Raw genomic sequence first — 23,004 nt, 5'->3', positions numbered from 1 at the left:
TTGTGGTGATGAAGATGTTGGTAAGACGGCTACGCGGGGCTAAGGTGACGAAGTTCGGCTGATGACAGATGACGTATGCTAGAGAGCTGTGCCACAAGATATTGCAGGTACGCGCTTTCGGCTGCCGATCAGTTGCTTCGATTAGATTAAACAGAACTGCGAGCGCAAGCGCCACCAGCATATGACAGTTGGCTAGATGCGATCGTGACACAGTGTCGGCGTTTAAGCGGGGGCCAACCTCGCATCGAATGATGGCGCAGGCGATGGTGAATGGAAGCGAAACGGAGGTCAAGAACGCCTTCACTGGTACGCGCGGGCATACATCAAGAGTGTGGAATACTGCATGGAACTTGTGTGTATTATAAGTGCCAAAAAGCTAGGCTCGCATGGAAGGTGAGCCCGAGGACTCTAGGGTAGACACGTGACAGAATGTCACTACGCCTCATACACCAGAGTCATCTTGCAGGATACCAACAGACCCGCTATGAGCCTTCCAACTATCGCACTGGCTCTCCAATGCATCCTTGTCGGTTATTCCAGCAATCTTATCGTACTGCTCAACGAACTGCATGGCGAAGCCCTCGGATGTGTGCCAGCCCTGTATGGATGTCAGTAAAGTGATACAAGTGCAAATGAAGAGGGCTACGTACGATGTGGCAGTGCATTAGCCAGGCGCCTGGGTTATCAGTTTCGAAAGCGATGACAAGGTAGCCCGATGCTGGCAGCATAGCGGTGTCGCGGCGCGGCGGGTTGTCTAGCTTGAGAGCAACATCATCGGTGTACTCTCCGGTACCCTGAGCGATGACGAAGAAGTCGTGGCCGTGCAAATGGATGGGATGGGGTACTCCGATGTTGGTGCTGATGACTACGTAGACGAACTGGTTTGCGCGGGGTAGATGGAAGACGGCATTTGAAGCTTCGAAAGTCCTTTCTTTGCGCATAACTTGCATGAGCGTGGGGTCGTCCCAGTACACAACCATGGATGTGCTGTTCAGAGCCCATTTGAACACGTTCTCGTCGTTGCGGCCGACAGACAGAGGCTCATCGGCTGTGGACGATGTTGCCCCGACAGTCTTTGGGATGTGCGGCACAAGGTTCTCGGTCTCGTCGGAGCAGCTGTCTTCGTAATCGTATGCGGAAGTGCTTGGCGTTCCAGCCGAGCCACCATAGTAGACTATACCGCGAATGTCGTCTTCGTTGTCGTTCTCGGAGCATGCGGACTGCGGAATCGCGCGCATCCAGAAGTTGTCGGCCACGTCTCCCTGATCAGCTGTTACAATGACGTCGTATCGTTGACCCATACCGATGCTGACAATGGTAGCTTCATAAGGTTGGATAGGTACAAGATCGGATGCAATGACAGTCATGGTGTGGTTGTCGATCATGAACTTCCAGTGGGTGTCGACAGCGGCATTGACGAGGCGGATGCGGTAAGAAGTTCCAGCTTCGAAGGAGACGTTATAACGATGGCCGCCGTCTCCAAAGGTGTTGGTACCGTTGATCAGACCATTGTCCAGAACTGGCGGGCCATCCGTCTCGGCAGAGAGATAGAGCTCATCAACCGTTTGATGATCCCAATCGTTAAGGAAGAGCATGCCCAGGTCCTCGTCGTAGTTCGCCGTCGCAGGTCCATTGATGACAATACCGCCAAAGACGCCCTGCCAAGCCTGAAGCGCAAAGTGCGAGTGATACCAAGTTGAACCGTGCTGAGTAGCCCTCCAGGTGTAAGTCATTGACTCGCCTGGTGCCGTTGGGCATTGTGTAATGGAGCTCACACCATCCTGATCGTTGGTGTTCTTCTGCCAAAGACCGTGAAAGTGTATGCTCGTGCCGTTCATGGATGTCGTAAGGGAATTGGTCACATGAACAACGACTGTGTCGCCCCAGTCTGCGATGAGCGTTGGTCCTGGTATGGAGCCATTGATGGCCATCGCTGTGCGAGACACGCCATCAGGTGCTACCACAACATCGGTGAGTTCAAGCCAGTACTCTCGGGTCACCCCGGTGTCTGGAATCTCGATGGACGCGTCGGTTTCAATGGAATGATCGCACCATTTTGAGCGTGTGGAGGCAGTGTTGCCATCGCATGCTCTTCTCGGCACTGGAACTGGTTTAGTGGGCGTCCTCGGGCTGAGAATGATGTGTGACTTACTCAAGTTCGAAACGAAAGGAGAAGAGGTCGCAAAGCCAGCCAAGGCTGCAAGACCGAAAGCACCCCGTAATAACATGATGTAGATACCTAGAAGTATTTGGTACTCGAAAAAAGAAGATGTGTAGAGACAACGACCAACGATCGCGTAATGAGTGGAAGTGAGGTCTAAAGCGAATGACAAGATGCGAAAGACTCTAGAAAGAAGCTCTCAAAGAGTGATCTGAGCTCAGTCAAACGAAAGTAAAGACAAGCTGATGGTTTTCCACAACAACAAGTCTTCGCTTCCTTTATATCGCCCTTGCATCCTACCTTCATGGCCTGTCTTATCCGAGGAATCTATTAGGGGCACAACCTGTGCAATCTTCAACGACTCAAGGACGTCATGATAATCGAAACTTTCGCTCGTACTCTTCTTTCGTTCTCCTCCGTAGATAGTCTCATTGTTTATCGTGGGTCAAGACTACCCTGATCCCTACTTCGAACTTCAGACGCCCCTTAGGGCATCACTTGGCGTAGGTACGCCGGCTGCTCGGTGATCTGCTAGCGGTATTGTGCATCTAAAAACGGCCGTGGGGTTACTGAGTAGGATGCGCAAAGTTTACCAGCGCATCAGGTGAGCCCCCACTCGATCGGTGCCATTCCGCCGCATCTGCCCATGGCATTATCGATTGTTGAGAAATCTTCGCGCATGGTCGGAGTTTGCTGACTCGGAATCGGAGGAAGGAAGCGCCGCGGAAGGGCCGTCCATGATGACAGGTCGGCGCGCCGTTGTTGCTGGGTTGTGCCAGGTACTCAGTGGAGTGAGGTACATGAAGTCGAATGGACAAACTCTTCGAATATCCACTGAAAAACGGGTAGAATCTGCGTTTGAACGGTTCGATCGATACCTAGAGAGATACGCGACAGTGGGGACGACAAGCATTCTTTAGCCTGAGCTTGGCAGTGCCAAAAATAAGACCCGCTCCGACTCACACTACGTATCACATCTGTGCTTTGAGTGGCTGAGGCGACGTTCCGCCTCAATATTGAAACAAGTGAAGTCAGGCAGCATGCAACCCTCGATAGCGCAGTTCGCACTGTACGAGGGCGGGTCTTCGTAACCCTAGAGCCCTTCGGAGGCCTCCCAATGTAGTATACCAAGAGATATGGTTTTCACTCGAGGCGTCATGAGTATACGTGGAGACGTCGTAGTGCATCTGAGTCGCTCAGGGGACTGCAGAGATAGAGACTGACTCGGCCGATGTATCGAGCGTAATAAGGACATTGGCACTGCTGATTGTTAGCTGTTGCCACCACTCTTCACATTCTTGCTGCATCTCTGACGCTCTTTAAAATATTCTTCAACGTACACTCCTTCATCATGCATATCGCCATGCGCAGCGCACTGCTGGCTCTGCTCCCGCTCGCAGTGTTGGGCGCCCGCAAGCGTGATGTCGCTTCTACGCCTTTCCAGCTGTATGCATACAGTGAAGACATTGGTGGCTTGCCACTCTTCTATGCCGATGGTCTTGCATACCTCGGAGAGCCTGCTCTTTCCAACAGTACCGATGCTGCTGTCGTAACCTGTAAGTTCGGCTTTTTCGAGCCATCGCGTACCCAAGTTCATCCCAACTAATAGACATAGTTACAATCGATGCCAACAAACACTTCATTGGAAACCCCAACGCTACCACCGCTACCGGTGGACCCACCTGGTCAAACACAGCTCTCTTCATTCCTTCCTCATCATCGGTCGACAGGCGCGTGGGCTTTCTCCCATCCAACAACGGCACTGGCAACACCACGACACAAACATCGGGTTTCGCTTTCTACGGTTCCACGGTGATGTTGTATGGTGAAGATGGTACGGTTGCCACGTCGTTCTACGGCATGAAGGCTGAGAACGGCCTGTATGAGTTGCATTGGAATGACACGGAAGGCAAGGTGCCTTTGACACTTCGGAGCATGGCGCCTAGCAGTGAAGCGTCGAAGCGACGTTGAAGAGATGTTGTTGTGATCTGGAAGGCTCTCGCAGAGTTGTCGTTCCAAGAGGCGTTAGGCAGGGAAGCTATGGGTAGTAGTAATTCTATATCAGCGGACTACAAATGTGATCGGTAATACACCAGTCTGCAACTCCAGGGCTGATACTTTACATCGTCATTCTGCTTCGTTCCACTCGCAAGTTGCCAACAACCAAGTTCTCATCAAGTTCTGCCAGCGTCTCAATGCTCACAGAAGCTGTAAGTCGCCCTCTGCCATCCTTCCTCTGCAGTCTGGACAAACGCGCCCCTTTCCTGCATAAGCTTTTTGCGATGCTCACTTGCCTCTTGAAAACCCATAGGAAGGGAGTGCTTGGCTTCTTCGAAGTATTCGCGCACGTAGGCCATGAGCTCTTCAGGCAGTCGACCTTCCGTAGTGACAGAAGGACTTGCGAGTCCCTTCTCGGCTAGCAGATTGATGAGGTCTGGGGGAAACTTCGACAACGCTTCTTGGCGCGTCTTGTCGCTTGGTCCAAGTAGGGAGTCGACGTACCAGTCCATTTGTTGAGGCGGAATATTCGCCGTAGAGATGATGCGCTTCGTCGGATCGACAAGCCAAAGTGCAATAAAGCGACGATGGCCGGGCTTTGTAGGATCGATGAGACTAAAAGGAGAAACACGATGTTGACTAACACACGTTAGCCCAAGGCAGTGTCCGAACAGAATCTCGACCGACTTACAAGACATTGGAGAAAGCTAGCAGCCGACCCTCACGCGTTTGTACGTTCCCGTAATTCTGCAAACATGGCGAATTCCCACACCCAAAGCCAGTGCCGTACACGTGCTCCATCCAGTGATAACAGTCTTGTCCAACGTCGAAACCCTCGTCATCCTGAAGGTAAGCAGACGTCTGCATGCGAAATGAGAGGCTGTTATCAGTGATGTTATCACTGTCCAGGTAGTACAGGGCAGTTGCGCAGATGTTTTCGTTCATCTGCCCCTCGATGTGCCATCCACCCACAGGAAAGTCCGGCTTCTCGGGCGTGAGTTCAATCGAGGCCATCTTGACAATGATCTGAAGTCCCGTATCGCGAAATCTATCAGCAAGACGCTTGCCTGGTTGCGGTGCGTAGGATACGTCGTTGAAGGGAATTGGCATGATACGAGGTTTGCGGACGATCTTCCACTTGGCCTCCAGCAGCCCTTCTTGGCGATCCTCATCGTTGTCGTAGTAATCATCATACCCTTCTTCCTCCAGGTCTTCTTCGCTGGCTTCCACATCACCACACTCTTCTTTATTGGGCGTCCAATTCTCTTCGTTCTCGTCACTACGCAACGGGACATTAGCAGCTGCAAAGTTCGAAGACATTACTTTGACTTACTCAGGATTCTCGGGTTTACCGGTGCGAGTTTCCATACGACCGGCCCCTTCAAACTTGTGATAGCCGACTGCAAACCGCAAACACTGATCCCACATGGGTATGGATGTTTCGACCAGCTTTTCGATGGTACTATATATGTCGGGATATCTCGTAGGGTGAAGATTGTTGATGTAGCTGGTAAACTTGACAGACCCATCATCCTGGAAAGCCACATTGGCCGGCAACCATTGGTATTGATTGGACCAGTACTCCGGCGGGATGCTGCTGCCTCCAACGCTATAATCATGTCGGTTTTGCGCTGTAGTCGTTTCGAGCCCCTGCTGGGGGACGACCTCGCCCTTGCCAGCCCAGCGCTCTACAGCGTCCGTCACACCAACCTGCTCCTCACGAAAGCCAGAACTGCGCCCATATACCAATGGGTACATAGACGGGTGTACCAGATCCTGCACCATACTATTCGAGTTGGGATGCCAATCAGGAGATGCAGCGTGGTCCGACTTGAGCTGGTCAAAAGCTTTGCGAAGCTTGGCGTGTAGCTCGCTTGTAACGAGCGTGTCAGACTTGGCTACGGAAGCGCTTGCGTCGAGAGAAGGTATGATGCCCGATTGTTCGAAATATTTGGCTTTGCTGCGAAGCTCTTGAACACACTGCATAGCGTTAGTGATGAAGACTATTTAGAAGCAAGAGTAACGTACAGTATCGAATGTACCTTCATCCAAGATATTCTCGAGTATGCAAGACTGCCTGTCGTCATGAAGCTCGAGCCGGTCATCGTCGTGGGTCCAATACTGGCTCTTCGCAGCGGTAGCCAGGTGCCAAAAGTGTTGGTCAGGAATGGCGAGGGCCTCATTACGCCACTTGGCAACGATTTCATCATCAAAGACCTTCTGATGCCAGTCGGGCTTGTCGGTGAGTTTTTCCAAAACATCCATCACGGCAAGCTCTCGCACAGGGATGATCTCTGATTCGCTTCCATAGGCATTGTGGTGGGAGCCGATCGGATAGAAGCCGTAGTTGCTCCATTCCCAATTGCGAAGAGGTAGTCCGAATCCAGGATATTCGTTCATGGGTTTGCCAGAAGTCCCAGTCATTGTTGTCTTTGAGCGAGTGGAGAGTTGTGATCTTATTGATTCTGTGTTGATGCTGCGCTGAAACGGGGCGTTTATCCTCATTGCTTTATACGAATGGAGGTTGGTAACCAAATCGCAAGAGGGCCAAGTTTTTGCTGCACTAGCGCAGGCAACTTCGTGCTGCCTGAGCTGTTAGAGTGAAATAGAGCGAGATGGGGTCTTTGGCGTATTGGAGGCCTAGCCTTTACCCGTCCAGGATGCGCCACAGACAAGAACGGAACTACACGAGAGGGGATCCGCGACTCGTGCCATCGATGCATTGCGACGATGATATTCGCTTGAGAAGAATGGCATCAGTGCAGACATGTCGTTTAGCTTTGGGCTTAGGGTGAAATGTGAAGCTGATGTCTTCGCGTCAATCGTGGAGAGCTGGCGGCACTGTCGCGTCACGCGTTCCGAGGTCTGTGCGTCATCGGCTCCACAGGGGCTCAAATGTCTTGGCGCCGCCGTAAATGTCTTTCGCATGGAGCACACCTACTTTTGGCTTTTTTATCGAAGACCTTCGCGATAGAGCCATTGTCTGCACTCCTCATCAAGCTTCCTGGCAAGGTCAACGAACTATATGATCGCAGGCACCAATACACCGAGGGAGCGCACGCAGAAGAAAAATCACGCATACGATCAAAGCAAGTTCACACCGATGCATGCACGGCTATTATAATCTCTATTAGAGGACGCCTAGAGGACGCCTAGAGGACGCCACCACTACGACCAAGTGCATCGGTATGGTATGCACCGAGGACCAACTTACTCAATCGTGCTTTGTGTATACCTTCACATACTTCACATGCTCATTACCCTCCGCATCCTCATAACGTTCACTGACGATCTTGTATCCTCCGAGCTTTGGCCAAATCTTCGTCCAGCAGAGCCAGTAGAATCCACCTAGTAGCAGAACGCTGACACCAACAACCGGGAATACGTAATATGGGTAGCCATCCGCGTTCCAATCGCCATCCGGAGGAATGAAGGGGACCAGTGCGAGGAAAATGTTTGCAGCCAGGTAAAGAACGGCAATGGGGAGATAGGTGTGCCATGGCGACTCCCAGCGTTCGCGCTTGGAGTAGTGTAGGTAAATGAGACCGGCAGTGACGAAGCCGTTGATCCAAGCGCCGGGGTAGGTGTACAGATCGGTAATGAAATTGTACGCAGGACCAGCAGGGGGCGCAAGCAGTACGATGACTGTAATCAGCCAATGCAAGAACAAGGCTGTCGCCGGCGAATTGAATGGCTTGTTCGACGCCCAGAATCTGCTCCACGGAAGTAGACCCTCTTTTGCAAACTCCTGGTTGAGGCGTGAATGGGCAAAACTGACGGCGAGTACGTTGCCAAGATTGCTGAGGGCAACAAAAGCGGGAAGACTGCGCGCTCCAGCACTATTACCGAAAACGTTGCGGAAGAACAGGCCAGCCACAATCACTTCGCTCTTCGCAAGATCGGACTTGGGGATGGCAGCGAAGTAAGCCACGTTCGCGAGGACGTATAAGATGGTAGTTCCGCCGATTGCCAGGGGTGCAGACCAAGCCAGGGTTTTCTTCGGGTTCCGAATCTCGCCCAACACATAGTTGGCATTCTCCCAGCCTTTGTAGGAGTAAATGATGCGCAGCAGAGCTTGGCAGTACGCATAGGCGCCGCCGCCACCATAGCCATCACCGACTTCCAGCGCGAACGCGTTGTCAAAGTTGTGCGGCTGTTCAATCTTTAGATGACCAGCCAAAGCAGCAAAACCCGAGAAGACGATGAAGAGTAGAATGAAAACCTTGAACACTCCGAGGACGCTGAAGAGGCGGATGCCCCATTTCGGTAACGTGGCATGGAGCACAACCGAGAAAGTGACACAAGCAACGGCTATGCCACGCGCCGCCCAGCCATCGGGTGCTTCCGAACCAGCTGCGAACAGTACGTAGCGACCGAAAGCGAGCGAGTTACCGGAAGAGAATCCGAGCAACAACATCTGCGCAGCAAGAACGCATGTCGCAACGTATTTGGGGTGACGGTAAACGCGCTCCAGATAGTTCTTTTCGCCACCTGAACGTGGAATTGCGAGACCGAATTCCAGAAACACGGAGAGCCCACAGAATGTGAGAATGCCGCCAATGATCCACAGGAAGAGTGACACCCCGACCGATCCCGTTGCTGCGAAAATACCGGAAGGAGTCGAGAAGACTGTCACAAGTAAGCAGCCATCCGAGCGTATGAGCATGAAGAATACGTACTACCAGTGCCGATCATCTTATTCAGGATGACAAAGACTGTGGCCGTGTAGCCCAGCTTCTGGGAATCGTCGTAAACATAGGCGTTGTCTTCCTGCACGCTGCCATCTTCGTAGACCGGTGGGGAAGGCGAGGTTTCATCGTTGGTGTAACGCGCGACCTTTGCGTCGTCGTCAGCGATCGCGGCCATACTTGGGCTTTGCTAGGAGCACCAGGAGTACCGATCGCTCGCGTCAAGTTGGTGATCAGAATACAGCCGAAGCGGTCGCTACGAATGGTTTGCGCAGAAGATAGACGGTTACGCGGTGGCCGGGATCTTGTAGGGTCATATAGCCGTCTGCAATGGCGCGATAACATGGTTGTAGCATGCCACGCGAATTAAATTGCGAATGCACTCCTTCCATGTCGCGATCAGCAAGCGCTGCAACATTGCGAGGCTTGAGTTGCTTGTGGTGTCCAAAGCTGGTGGCTCCCAAGAACCCTGAACAGGAAGGTGAAGCATGTCGCTGGTTGGAATGTCTTGGAACATCCTCTCAACGATGCGCAGAAAAGGCAAGGGCGATGTCGTGATCGCTGGGCATTATTAGCCTACCACCAAAGTACTTGGCGCATTCTGAATGCCTTGTAAAGCACTTCAAGGCGCCTCATGTCCGTCTTATGAAGATTTGGGAGTCTTGTAGAGTAAGGAACCGTTGTCATGAGTGTTCGCGGCGCGAAAGGGACAGTCCTGAGGTCTCTAGGGAGCGGTGTCGCTCGAATGACGAAAATGGTTCACATGGTTAAATGCGCGCGCCGCGGCGAGGGCTTCAGGTAGTTAGCTGATGAGAGTGAACAGAGCTTGACGTGGAGTTGAGGGTTGAAAGCAGCTGGGGATGTCTCCGCGTGTCTGGTGCCAATTCTCGGAACTCCCGGCGACGTAATTTCCGGGTTGGCGCCGGCAATAGAGGGGGCTCACGAGCTTACACTTCTTCAACACCACAGACGGCTGGCTCCTTCTACAACCTTAGCTCAAATCCCATATATGCCGTAACGCACCAGAGGCCTCGATACTGAAAAACTTCAGATGGACGTCTTCGTCGCAACTACCTAGGTACAACGTTGGCTGGACTCCTGCTAGCGGTTTCCTAGCTGGAACAGAATCATCATCGCATCACTTTGAAGCGCGTGCGAGGCAGCTCAGCTTCGACATTCATTCAGGCACTAATCTCTGCTATCCTAGATATCATCGCAGTTTCATCTCAGGCCGTCTTTAGCCCACGATCTTACGCGTCATTGCGTCACATAAACAAGCCTCAGCAAGCTCTATGCCGAAGCTTGACCAACGCCACGGAAGCCTCACAGACAGCACGGAACATGCCTACGTAACGGTGTTTGACCATGGCTCGTTGCTCGCTCTCCGCGTCGGTTTGTCGGCTCTTCTGGCGATGTGAGATCATCTCCGAGGCTTGTTAGTGATCGGCTTAATTGGTGGATAATTTCCTCCATCTTCCCCACGTTCTCCGGATCTCTCTGGGTGGATACTCCCCGCGCTCGGTATACCTGGTAATGATGTTGATTGGAGGCATTGAACGGATAATTGATACTAAAGGCGCACTTGCGGCTGAAGATGGTGCTCAGGGCACAACGGTAACCGGGCATTGCGGATGTCTTGAGCCACATGGGAATCCCAACCCCAGGAGTGCGGATACGATGAGTTGATATAAAGTGCAGGCCAAGCCTCAGTCCGCCAAACGGCGCGCATCTTTTTTCGGGCCGTGCGAAAACTTCAGCCTTTCACCATGCATTGGACGACACTACTTCTTGGCCTGCTCGAGGCCTGCGCTGCTGTATCGACTATCAATCGCAAAGCGTGCCAGTATCCAACCAAGAAGCCACTGGACGGTTGCCCTCAAAACACGATTCTGGTTGGCCCTGGTCGTAACTTCTCTACAATTCAGTCGGCAGTACTCAGCTTGCCGAATGACACAACACCTCATCACATCTTGGTCCTTCCTGGAAACTATACTGAGCAAGTAAATGTTACTCGGCCCGGTCCCGTTTACCTTTTTGGTCAAACCAAAGCGCCCAACGACCAGAGCAAGAACACTGTCAATGTGATATGGCGCAATGCAACTGGAGCTGGCCTATCAACATTGGACAATGCATATACTTCCGTCCTCACCGTTGCGCCAACCTTCAACTCGAGTAAAACTGGCACAGGACCTACCGGCGACCCCGTACCTGCAGGTACACCTTTTGGAAACACCGACTTTCGCGCATACAACATAGATTTCAGCAACTTGTATGCACCCTACTCCGCTGGTCCAGCCCTGGCAGTCTCAGTGAGCTACGCAAACACCGGCTTCTACTACTGCGGATTCTACTCGTACCAGGACACCGTGTACGTCGGCAAACTAGGCAACGCGTACTTCTACAAGAACGAAATAGCCGGACAAACAGACTTCTTCTATGGTTTCGGCACGGCGTGGATCCAGACCAGTCTTGTCTCCCTCCGTAACTGTGGCGGCGGCATCACAGCATGGAAGGGCAGCAACACAACCTTTGTCAACAAATACGGCGTCTACATCCACGACTCCGACGTGAAGAAGGCCAATTCTTCCCTCTCCATAACCGGCCAGTGCGCACTGGGCCGCCCTTGGAACGCTCAGCATCGTTCCATCTTCGCAAACTGCTATCTTGATGATTCGATTCAGCCCAACGGGTACATCAAGTGGGGTACTACGGATCCAAGGGTGAACTTCAACACAACGATGGCGGAGTACAAGGACTACGGGCCTGGGTGGAATGAGACTGCGCGACTGGCAAGCAATGTTAGCATTGTCATGGACAAGAAGCAGTATGAGCCGTATTCGACGCTGGATAAGGTGTTTCAGTATCCCTTTTCGGGGGAGTTTGGGAACACGGCTTGGATTGATAGACATCCTGAGAAGTGATGTGAGCAGGAAGGAGTTACACAATGCATTAACTTCATGCACAAGCTCTAAAATTATGATAAGCATGCCCCAGAAAGCACCCAAAGATACCGATCTACAGAACACTCCCTACAGAGAGCGGGTCTTCGATGCGAGCCACCACGAAAAGTACTTTCCGCAGTTCGTACCTAATTGTATTAGTAACAGATATTGATGGATTTTGGATGCGTCCACTTACACAGCATGCTATCGCAGCCGCCGTCCTTCTCTATGTCCGTACTGCAATGAGGGCATGGTTTAGTCAGATCCTTGATAAGCTCTAGGGACTCATCTTCCTCCTCGACGCGGTCCTTGATGCGGTATTGGTACGCTTCGCACGACTCGCCTTTATGATACGGCCGATTGCAAGGTACACAGGCGCGTTCTCCGCACTTCGTACAGACACATAAATCTTCTTTCGTGTTTTCCCAATCTTCTTTCGAGATACTATCGTGCGCTTGTCCGGCGTCACAATCTGGATTCAGACACCAACGCCACCCAGCGGTTCTATTGGCCTCGTATGTTCGCTCTAAAGTTTCAAATCTCGCATACATGGTTGGCGAAGTGGCGATTCCGATGTTGACGGGCCTCATGATGGCTGAACATCCCTCTTCCGGGCACGCAATACCCAGTGTTTTCTTCTCGTCTGAGGTAGTTGTGGTGTTAGCATCCTTGATCCGAACATCCACGTGCTTCTGAAGACACGATTTACATGTGTTTATCTCATGCTCGCACTCAGCGGAAGGGTTGTACTTTGGGAAGAATCTGTTCATTCTATCGGTGTCGCAGATCTTGCAGTGATAACGTGCCGGCTTCCATTTCTTGACTGGCGGTGACGATGCGCTGTTAGTATCATCGTCTCTCTTTCGTTTCGTGCCCTGGGAAGTAGCTTGGACAGTTGACATAGTGGTTTGCTCGGGACTTTTCAACAGCGACGAGATAGATGAGATCGATTAAGGCCTTAAATGCTTACCTAGGTAGTCATTGCACTTCTGAAAAAGCGAGAAGATTGAGGAAGGGTCAAGAACGATCTTGGGATACACAACACAAGTAGAGAAAATGAAGCAGTGGGTCTGCAACCTTCTCGCTGTCTCTCACCCAGTCTTCGCAGCACTATCATACTCTTTCCAAATCAGCCCCTCAGGCAGCACCTTCCACTGCCCCTCCCCATCCAGCAACGCCCCCATCTTCGCCCACTCCTCCCTAACAACCCTCTCCCTCCCCCCATCCCTCGGCACAATTCTCGCCGGAAAAGGACGCGGCTGCACCAACATGCCCTCCGTCAAATCATCCGCATCAGGCACAACAACGTTACCATCCCCATCTCTGCCAGGATAAAACTCAAACGCCCAAAGCAACCTCGCAATAGCCAAAAACAGCGACCGCTCCGCAATATGCATACCCTGACACAACCGCCTCCCCGCCCCAAAAAGAAAATGATCCCGCTCCGCCGCATCAGCATTACACGCCGCCTCCGCCGCCGTCTGCGCATCCTCATAATATCTTTGTGGATCAAATCTCCGTGGCTCAGCATGCCGAGCCGGATCGTTATGAATGGCCCAGACATTCCACAGCACACCGCTGCCTTTGGGGATCTTGTATCCCATGTACTCGTCATCACGGATTACGGCGTGCGGGACGCCGAGGATGGCGGTGGGCATCCAGCGCATGCTTTCTTTGACGCAACTGCGGATGTAGGGGAGGGAGGGTAGGTCGGAGAGGGTGGGGAGGCGGGCGCCGCAGATTAGATCGAGTTCTGCCCTGGCGGTGACTGCGACGGTGGGGAAGAGGATCATTGCTTGGATGACTTTGCGGGGGGTTAGTTGCAATGACTTTTGGGTATTGAGGGGGAGTGGGATTACGCGCAGCCGATCAGTGTGGCGGATGTAGTGTCTGACCCAGCTTCCAGTAACGAACCGCTCACGTAGCCTGCGAGCTCGTCTGAAAAGTTCTCCTCGTCTTGCGCGCGTACTAGGTCAACGCAGAAGCATGGTTTGGCAGTCCCGTTTTTGATTGCTTTCTTTACGTTTAGCCAGTGGCCGACGTATAGCTCGCTCTCTTTTTCGTGAAGTTCCTTTGCGTATTTTCGTAGGGGAAGCGCGAAGTCGGGTAATGAGCGCAGTATGGGGAAGAGGTCGACTAGTTTGGCTGTAGTCTCACCCATGAGTTCGGAGAACTTCTCGAAGCCCTGTGGTGGTGTTAGAGGGACAATAGATTCCAGAGGTTCGACCTACCGAGTAAAGCTGTTTTAACTTGGGGTCGTCGATGCTTGTAGTGCGGAATCCGAAGATCATCTGCGTGGTTAGAGAGTTTGTGTAACGACGAATATGGTCGATGAAGAGATCTGGACTTTCCAGGAAACCGACAAGCATGGCCTTGTTCTCCAATTCTTGATATGGCACATACGTACGCGCCGCCTTGACATTGAGGTTGAGATGAACAATCTTCCGAATCATGCGCCATGTATCGCCGTACGGCTACCGCTGTCAACTCAATCACCAATCGACACTATCGAAAAGACTTACCATGAGCAGCATACGACACCCACCGCTCACAATCTGTCCAAGATACATATCCGGACGCGACGAATAGATCCCGCTCCGTTTATCAAGCAGATCCTTCACAGCCTGATCCGACGACAACACGACCATGACCTTGGTACCCAAAATGAGCGAATACACTGGGCCGTATTCCTCGGCCCACTTTTTGAATTGTAGATGCGGCTTCTCTTTCGGCATTAGATGCAAGTTTCCTATGATGGGGAGTGTCGGTGGGCCTGGGGGGTAGTTGGCGGGCCTGCGACCGACGTTGCGGAGACTGTAGGCTGCTACTACTACCAGGGCAGTTAGTAGAGCGTAGAGTGCGAGAAACATGGTGATGTGGAAGAAGTGTCGACTGATTGCAGAGTGTTCCAAACCTGCCGTAGGAATCGAGCGGCAAGGGACCTTCCACGCCAGAGCAACCTTCTTCCGAGGGGCTTGTCTTTATGTTCCGACCCATCTCATCGGTCAAGTATGTTGTCCATGCAAAGGCCAGCATCAGATAACACTCCGCATACCAAGCTCTTTCCAATTCGCTCATCTTGTCTCCCGTCCAACGAGGCTGCAGTCATCAACATGGTAGTTTACAGGGGCCGGAGAGATTATGCATCTACTGAACGGTTGGGGTTGTTAGCCGAGACCCACCACTGTAGTGCTGACAGGTATCCTAGTACTGGATATACCTTTGCGGCGAGATGCTGCGAACATCTTATATATGCCTCCATGCTCGCGCGGGGCATGCATATGCGGTGCATGACCGGATGGAGGCTTTCTGTAGATGATCCGGGTATGCTGCAGCTCGACCAAAACTCTTTACTTCGTTACCCTTTACTCGTCAATCCCCAATATATCAAGAAAGAAGCAGCGGATGGAAATGCGGTATTACATTTATTGTATCAAACAGATTCAACCATCTAGACAGGATATATGTCATAACCAGAAGACTGCGGGAGATGGACGATAAGAGGAAGGAAAATGTATGCACTATACACAAGACGACGAGGGGGAGTATGCAACCCGTCTCACCCCTGTTCCCCAGTACACAAAACTACAAGACCACAGGTATCGAACTAAACGCCAAGGATAGACACGGACAGACAGACATGAGAAAGGGCATAAGACGGTAAAAGAAAATATGGGTAATGCGATTATAACGCGATCAAGCCCATAATGGCGACGATGATGGCGAAGACGGATCCTCCCATGCGTCCGAGGCCGGGCTGGATGACGGATCCAGCACCAGTGCTGCCAGTTGTACCTTGGACGAACTGGCCTTCAGCGGTGGCGCCGCTTCCAGACGAGCCCGTCTCTTGCGCAGGCGAATTTGGTTGTACGGCAGCTGATGTCTCGGCGACTTCTCGTCCAGCGCCACCTCCAGGGTTACCGCCAGGTACCATGGCAACGTCGGTGGCCTTGGAATCGTCGTCTTTGTCCTTGGCCTCTCCTGGGTTCTCGCCGGTGCCCATGAGCGAGCCCAGAACGACTAAATCGTCTGTGATGGCGACGGTGTTGTTAGTACCGGCTTCATCCGTGTACTTGTAGGTCTTCTTTCCCTTGATCTGCGCACCCTCCGGTGGGTCGTAGCACTCGACGGTGACTTCTGAGAAGCGGGCAGCGTAGTATCCGTTAGTCATGTAGGGCGAGTTCCAGTCGATCTCTCCTCCTGCCCACTCAATGGTACCCTTTTCGTTCGAGGGCAGACCGGCGGGCCAGAGAGAAAGCATGATGCGCGCGGGTGTCTGGGGGTAGTCGAAGCGGCCGGATGTCTTGTTCCATGTGTCGGAGCGCTCAAGTCTGCGTTGTTCCTTGCCGTTGATGGACCATATCAGGGTGTCTTCCTTCCAGTCAACGCAGTATTCGTGCATGGTCTCGACCGTGTTCGCGTCCGGTACAGTAAGGTTTTCGCCGTTGGTGTCTGAAATCGCGTTAGTCATGTACGAGGGTGGCTAAGCCCAAATGTCGGATTACTTACACACTGTGACACCCTGCGAGTAAAAGTTGGACTGCACGTGGCTTGTGTCTACGCCAACCCACTCAAAGTCGATCTCGTCCTTAACATCCGACATAAGAATGAAGGCAGTGACGACACCCTTGCCCTGCGCCGTGGAAAGCTTGGAGCAGATCTTGCCGTACCAAACGTAGTAGGTAGATGCCAGTAGTGTCCCGACAGTCCCTTGCGCCATAGTCAAGAGCGTTGACTTCTCCTTGGTCTTGGGGTCTGTGTATATCGTGGGCATGCCCTGCGACTGCCAGTTGATCTTGGAGGCATCGCCGAGGTACTTGTCGATGGTCTGCACATCGTCGAGGTTGTCTAGTGTGTATTTGCCGGATTTGCACACGGGACCGGGAACGCACGAGTCGAAGCTGTGTGACATGAGGGGATCGCAGCCACCGAGGCAGAAAGCGCCGACACCGCAGTCGCCATATACTGCGAATTTGTTAGCACCAACCCCGATGCGACAGAACTTTGCGACACGTACGAGAGCAGCAGGGCGTGTCCTGAGGACAGTGGCTATCCTTTGTGCATTTTGCTCCGGCGAGCGCTGTGCCTACCAGTACTGTCGCCGTAAAGGCGGCGGACAGCAGACTTCGTACCATGATGTCGGACCGTTTGCGGGATCGTCGATGTCGTGTAAGCACCTTATCGTCGGCAAGTGGAGTAGCGCAGCGATCAAGATGATGGTATCACGACCTCTCTTGTAGTTATCGTGGGCAGGTACGCTCGATGGTTGGATGAAACAGCAGGTGTAGGGGCCCGGGCGGTTGTGCGGCGAGCAAGGGAAGGGCGCACGCGTGAAATTCGTGGTTTGTGTTCCCCTGAGATGGTACGGCGAAGAAGTTTCGAAAAGCGAGAGTCTTTAGGAAACGAAAGATTAAACTGCCAGGTTAGTAAAGCGAAGGTGGTCCCGAAGGATAAGAAAGGGCACTGAGGGAGTGAATCGAGGCAGGAGCGAGCGGCGACACTCTCTTTGAAGAAGGGGTGGCCCGCCGCGCAGATACGGGGCTCCATCCGCCTACGATCACGCTAGGCCGTAAATCACGGAAAGGCTAGCCGTTTGTGTCGCGTGTTAAATGCATCCGCGGCAGCGTCGCACTTCAAACGTTGTTTCCGGCGTCCTCGTGAGCACTTCCATCGCGCTTCAACTCTCGAAACAGTTTTGAAGCCCACCCCTCGAAAAGAAAAGTTGACAGCTAACATCGTCCCTGCATGGCCTGCCCTGACGATCCTGGTGTTGCGCTCCGCTATCGCCACCCTGCATCTATCGATAACCGCTAGTGTCTATTCTTGGACCACCGTGCAGGACCCTTTGCGCCCCACGTGCTTGCTTGCCCCATTGTCTCCCTGGACAATTGTCGTCATACTGCACTCGCGAGCTTGCTTCACAAATCGAAATGCTGTCGTACATTGCGCTGTCGCCGGTATCGTGGAACGCTGCTGATGTTTGCGGGGTTGTGGACCCGTTGACGCAGGTCCGGGGTAGGCGGCAGAAAACGAGCAGGTACACGTCGCCTGACCATCGCTATTTGCATCATGATTAGGTTACATCCACCAGCCGACAAAGAGCCGCTCAGACCACCCCAAGGCCAACCAGCAGACGGCCACTACACATCACAGCCTCGTGGCGACCCTTCAAAGCTTCACGACAGACAGTGTGCTAAAAACATCGTGCATACTAGTAGTATTGAACATTCTGCATTCTGACATGGTGTGATCAAACTAGCACCGTCTGTCCACGTCAATACTTCCAAGCCTTGGTACCCAACGATCGCCAGAGATGAGCGCCAGATTTGTCACAAGTCCTCCAATCGACCCCTCCATCCCAAGCAAGTAGGCCACTGACGCAGCTTGAGTGTCGTCGAGGAAGCCGGACCTAGGTTTTGCAGTAGGCGTGCTTGTAGAATGTAGCTCCTACATCTACCATGACACTGAACGCAGTCAAGTATCCTAGTCCTCTTTCAACTGTGAGCACAATTGCTTGTGGCCCTTCTTCCAATCTTTCTTCTGGCATGTCGAGGAGCAGTACAGCGCTATCTTGCAGCCCGCACACTGTTGCAACGGCTTTCCATCACTTGACTTGCGCGCACTGCATACGTTGCAGCAGTCCTGCTTCGGATGGCTCGGCTCGTTGATGTTTGTTGGCAGACCTGGTGCAGAGCTATCTCGGCTGACGGGAGAAGGAAAGATGACGGGAATGGCGACACGGACGGAGAACCGTGCTAGAGATTTGAAAGCTTCAAGATTCTCCAGATAGCCGTCAGGGAAGGTGCCTAACCCACAACTGCACATGAAGCTCTCTCCTGGCACAGTACAGATCGGAACCATGTCTTGTTGCTTGTACTCGCACGAAGGCTTGTGCTGCCACTGGCGACACCGCTCCGCGAACGCTGGTAGGAGATGCTTCCAGAACAGGGCCTCTTGATCAGAGACTTTGAAGCCAACCATATCCATATCAGCTAACCCCTCTACGGCTGCTGTACACTCCTTGGGTAAGGTGTTGAGCATCGCAATGACCGCAGCGTCCAAAAAGACAGTCTGGTTAGACAAATCCATACGAATGGCATGGACCATGACGATCGCGACAGTGCCATGGGCATCCTCAATACGGAAATTAGAGCATCGGGCGGTGCTGTTGAGGTCCGCGAATTGTGAGATCATCTGGAAGATCCGATCCTTGACTCCCATACGCCCAAGTGGCGCTTCGCCCCTCTTTTGGAGCTTCCTGGATAGGTCGAGCTCTGAAACCGACATGGTAGCATTGCCAGATGTAAGCCATTTTAGCCACATAGCATGCGGGCCTTTGGTGTCGATATGGAGAACAGGTAGGACATCGGGGCATACGTAATGAAGTTGTTCTAGCTCAACCGTAGATGACCTAGATTGGGCATGAGTGACGTGAAAATTATGGAGGTTACCGACATACCTTGGGTGTTTTCGCAACGGAAACAGCGCATTTGGTTGTGTAGATAAGGATGTTGAGTCTGCGACGGGTGCCGAGTACTCAATCCACATAGACTTCCGAGCAATCTTGGTCTGACCTTGACATGACTCCAGGGGCATCGGAAGTTGGACTGTCTCCTGACACAGATCATCTCCGCTGTAGACCTTCAATACTAGATTGAAAGGGTCTCGCAACTGTACATCTACGGAGCCTCCACTCTGCAAGAATGCTGTGGCTTTGGCTGATAAGGTCTTGAAGTGCACTGCGAGGGTGGATACCCTGCTGCCAGTAGAGTCCAATGCAGGTTTCACGGTGATTGAGAATTCGCCATCTACTCATGATCAGTCCATGCGAAGGCAGTATGACGCTGAGCGCAAACGCTGACTTACCTAGTCCGGATTTGACCTCCTCTATAGCTCCAACTGAGACATCACCAGTCATATGTGGGCGATGTCTCGTGATATGAACATCTTTCCGACCGACCGCCGACCCATAAAGCTCGAGCAATGGACCAAGGCTGTGTGCGAATTTGGCAGCAATAGACGGCGTACTCTTTAAGCAAAGCTTAACTTCGCAAGCTGGATCGCCTTCGAATACCAGTCCAAGTGTAGATACCATGGTCGAAACGATCAGCGGTGCTTTGCCTGACCAGCCCTGCGAATCGTCTTTGATGCTCAACGTGTAATCATCTGTGAATTTTGTACCCGAAGTTGTGATCGTGCCAAAACCGAGTTGAATATCAGGATAGACATTCTGCTTCGCCGACAAAGAGGTTTGTGTCATGATGTGGCACTGCGGCGTACCACATCCATTTAAGAGATCTGCGAACATCGCAACCGCACTATGTGGTACGGCCATTGTGACGCATACTGTTGGTGGGATAGTACTCCAATTTCGTAATGGGCCCTTCTGTAGTTCTTTTTGGTAGTAAACCGGATGCCAATGAGCAAACGTTGCGAGATCAGCCAGACCAAGCATTTGGATATACACCAGAAGTGATTGATAGGAATGTCCACCCAACATAAGTGTTCTGTCTTGAATCACCATGTCGAGAAATCCTTCAATGAAAGGACGCCATTCGACAACTCCCGAGTTCTTGATATGCAGTAGAATAACTGCCAAACTTGCTCGCGAATACATCTCGTATGTATGAAGCTTGCGGGCAAGCATACCTTCGGATCCCGTGTTGAGTAAACCAAGCAGACTATGTAGGTTCTCGTCTTGAAACATGGTGTGATACATTTTGAAGACAAAATCGGCAAGGCTCGGCGCTATCCACTCGACCCTAGTTGTTTCTGTAGGCCCCCAGAGGATGATTTGTCTAGACATAGAGCTAACCATGGCTGCAGCATGAATTGAGTCTAGTTCGATGGAGTCGTTGACATGCCATGAAGCGGTGGCGTCGGACCAGAAATGTACGGGCTTCAGACCAAGCAGAAGTGCAACGGTGGGTAGATCGCCGCTTAGCAGTGCTTTAGCCGATTCAGAGGCTGTAGTCTCTGGTGGGATGAAAACTTCCGTTCTGATAGTGGCAGCCAGTCTGCTGACAAGGAGAGGACCAGCAGCAGCAAGTACGTTGAGTATACCGAGGTGGTCTGTGAGATTGGATGTGTCGATAACATCGAATGCTGTCGGAGCATTCCCGCGCGGGCCGTAACACGTGGCGTCAAGCTCCAATCGGTCGTAACCCCAATTGTTGCGGTACCAGTTGGCACTTCGTGCCCCTCCGTGTAGCTGCTGATGGCGTAGAACATGACAGAACGCGATGGCCTCGGAGTAGACATAACGAACTTTGACCCTCGTCGCGGTGAGGCGGAAGGCCTTACACCATTCGGAAAATTGCGTTAGCGCAGAGGCCATAGGTTTGGGCATTTCTTTGATATCTGCTTCGCTTGTTTTCAACGGCGATTCGGTGGATAGTCGGGTATAAGCTGCAGCATGATGAAACCCTAGTAGTGGGCTGGTTCCATAGTGAAGCTGAAGGCCGTCGCGAAGGCACATGAACATCGGATTCGCGATGGTCAGTTGACTGGTCATCTCCTCGTTCTCCAGACAAGTCCCAGTTCGCCAGTATGTACGATACGTCTTGTTTAGTGCGGCTGGTGCTTCTTGAAGGACGGGAGCAAACGATCGGCCGCCAGTGAGTTGCAATGCGTGAGGCTCGACTTTGATTTCTTGCCACTTCTTCGCGGCGCGCCACTGCGCTCTCAACTTTGCTTGTAGTTGTATGTGCTGCTTCTTGTCCGCCGGCGGTGTAGCGTATGTTTTCCAGAGCTCGAGGACCTTCGCGAACGTGGTGCTGTCGCCGAACTCGACAAACTGCGCATAAGAGCCGGTTTCCCAAGCTTCGGGTGATTGAGCCTGAGCGACCAGTTTGGCAGCCTGAGTCTGTAGCAGACTTGCGGACGCTGAGTCGAGGAAGTTATGATAGTAGATGTTCCACAACTGCTGCGTGTGATCGCCGGTCGGATCGTCAAGTATAGAGGTAAGCAAGAGCGCATTGCGAGCGATTATCTCGGCTTCTAGGTCGCAACAAGTGAAATCGAGGCGGCGGTTGTCTGTCTAGATTAGTACGATTTGTCAAAGTCGATGTCAAGCTGCTCACCTGTACCCGAACCGCTATAGATGGTGAACAAGATGTTACGGATGTCGCCGCAACCCAGCAGAAGCAGAGCAGCATCTCTCTCGGGCGGAACATCTTGGGTCAGGCACACGGCTGGTGAATTGCCCGCCGGATAGAAGTACGGGTTCAACACAATATGTGCAGGCCGTAGGGACGACATGTCGTGCGGGTGGTGTAGCTGAAAATCCTGAAAAAGCCGTCGAAAAGGTTTCTGCGCGAGTGTTTGTTTGCTTGGGCCACCGTCTAGCTATGGCTAACCACTTCGGGTATGTTTTCACCTTCACTAGATGAGGAACAGAAACAGTCTCGCATTGGTAGACGCGGGAAAGGCGAGCCATTGTTACACGACGTTAGCCTACTCTCAGCGCCGGCACGTATACATGGAGTAGACCAATGATGCATACCGCGCGAACGATCGATGCTCTTCTGCTGTGCATGCATGCGGGCAATGTTCGCGTTGAGAATGCGACTTCTCCGTCTGAACAATAGAAACATTAACGGATTGAAACGACGGGAAATATTCGAGAATATGTAAGGGAAATAACAGTAGGTCCAGGACGCCATACCACCTGAGCGACGCTTTGCTATTAGAAATCAATACGCGGATATACCATCTTCATGTTGATCTGCATGGGTAAGCGCATGATGGTGTCTCGATCAATCTGGTAGAGTCGCGTTGACGTCATGCCCGGGCCCGCGTGTTGAAGCCCATTCTTATATTCCAGATGCACCATGGTCCGCGACGTACGAGCCAGTTTGTCGCGCGGTTTCTGGAAGTGTGCGTGATGATGGCAGATAGTAAGTGTGAAGTTTGACGCGTCTCATGGCGAGGCTGGAAGGCGCGTCCCCCGTCTAGCGTTCTACGCACGTGGGGCCTCCTCTCACTGGCTGTCATTGGCCGATTGCGGGCAACACTTCTCACACAGGACCGTTCGGACATTGCAGCGACGATACCTACCACATGCCAATGGAAGGTATGCGAAAGAAGAGGACAGGCTCGAACGAAGATATGTAGGAATGACATCGAGAAGTAAACCATGTCCTGTTCCAATCGTACCTCGGTACTTTCTCCGCGACCGTACACTTTCGTCCTCCCATAGCCATCAACACCATCG

General features: G+C 52.4%; 8 protein-coding genes across 8 annotated transcripts; 2 read left to right on the top strand and 6 right to left on the bottom strand.

Annotated features, from left to right (window-relative positions):
- Positions 1-442: 442 nt before the first annotated feature.
- On the bottom strand, positions 443-1,931 carry J4E88_007440 (uncharacterized protein; the record flags this gene model as incomplete). The annotated part of the gene is made up of 2 exons (XM_049401057.1): positions 443-598; positions 651-1,931. The coding sequence occupies 2 exons, from the start codon at positions 1,929-1,931 to the stop codon at positions 443-445; spliced, it is 1,437 nt and encodes a 478-aa protein (XP_049253369.1).
- Positions 1,932-3,524: 1,593 nt separating this feature from the next.
- Positions 3,525-4,132, top strand: J4E88_007439 (uncharacterized protein; the record flags this gene model as incomplete). The annotated part of the gene is made up of 2 exons (XM_049401056.1): positions 3,525-3,717; positions 3,777-4,132. The coding sequence occupies 2 exons, from the start codon at positions 3,525-3,527 to the stop codon at positions 4,130-4,132; spliced, it is 549 nt and encodes a 182-aa protein (XP_049253368.1).
- Positions 4,133-4,353: 221 nt separating this feature from the next.
- On the bottom strand, positions 4,354-6,583 carry J4E88_007438 (uncharacterized protein; the record flags this gene model as incomplete). Its single annotated transcript, XM_049401055.1, has 4 exons — positions 4,354-4,798; positions 4,932-5,438; positions 5,493-6,139; positions 6,188-6,583. The coding sequence occupies 4 exons, from the start codon at positions 6,581-6,583 to the stop codon at positions 4,354-4,356; spliced, it is 1,995 nt and encodes a 664-aa protein (XP_049253367.1).
- A 790-nt stretch (positions 6,584-7,373) lies between these two features.
- Positions 7,374-9,025, bottom strand: J4E88_007437 (uncharacterized protein; the record flags this gene model as incomplete). The annotated part of the gene is made up of 2 exons (XM_049401054.1): positions 7,374-8,788; positions 8,839-9,025. 2 exons carry the CDS (start codon positions 9,023-9,025, stop codon positions 7,374-7,376), a joined length of 1,602 nt encoding a protein of 533 aa, XP_049253366.1.
- Positions 9,026-10,613: 1,588 nt separating this feature from the next.
- On the top strand, positions 10,614-11,768 carry J4E88_007436 (uncharacterized protein; the record flags this gene model as incomplete). Its single annotated transcript, XM_049401053.1, has 1 exon — positions 10,614-11,768. The coding sequence occupies one exon, from the start codon at positions 10,614-10,616 to the stop codon at positions 11,766-11,768; it is 1,155 nt and encodes a 384-aa protein (XP_049253365.1).
- Positions 11,769-13,644: 1,876 nt separating this feature from the next.
- On the bottom strand, positions 13,645-14,659 carry J4E88_007435 (uncharacterized protein; the record flags this gene model as incomplete). The annotated part of the gene is made up of 3 exons (XM_049401052.1): positions 13,645-13,974; positions 14,021-14,263; positions 14,312-14,659. 3 exons carry the CDS (start codon positions 14,657-14,659, stop codon positions 13,645-13,647), a joined length of 921 nt encoding a protein of 306 aa, XP_049253364.1.
- An 815-nt stretch (positions 14,660-15,474) lies between these two features.
- J4E88_007434 (uncharacterized protein) lies at positions 15,475-16,924 on the bottom strand (the record flags this gene model as incomplete). Its single annotated transcript, XM_049401051.1, has 3 exons — positions 15,475-16,241; positions 16,299-16,754; positions 16,807-16,924. 3 exons carry the CDS (start codon positions 16,922-16,924, stop codon positions 15,475-15,477), a joined length of 1,341 nt encoding a protein of 446 aa, XP_049253363.1.
- A 1,348-nt stretch (positions 16,925-18,272) lies between these two features.
- On the bottom strand, positions 18,273-22,049 carry J4E88_007433 (uncharacterized protein; the record flags this gene model as incomplete). Its single annotated transcript, XM_049401050.1, has 5 exons — positions 18,273-19,200; positions 19,249-19,597; positions 19,656-19,688; positions 19,818-21,824; positions 21,872-22,049. The coding sequence occupies 5 exons, from the start codon at positions 22,047-22,049 to the stop codon at positions 18,273-18,275; spliced, it is 3,495 nt and encodes a 1,164-aa protein (XP_049253362.1).
- Positions 22,050-23,004: the final 955 nt, after the last annotated feature.

The sequence above is a fragment of the Alternaria novae-zelandiae genome (assembly GCF_023758075.1).
Source record: "Alternaria novae-zelandiae strain BMP 2774 chromosome Unknown scaffold_15, whole genome shotgun sequence".
NCBI classification, from domain to species: Eukaryota; Fungi; Ascomycota; class Dothideomycetes; order Pleosporales; family Pleosporaceae; genus Alternaria; species Alternaria novae-zelandiae.
Note: the sequence above shows the minus strand (reverse complement) of the source record. Positions and strands in the feature narration are given on the sequence as shown.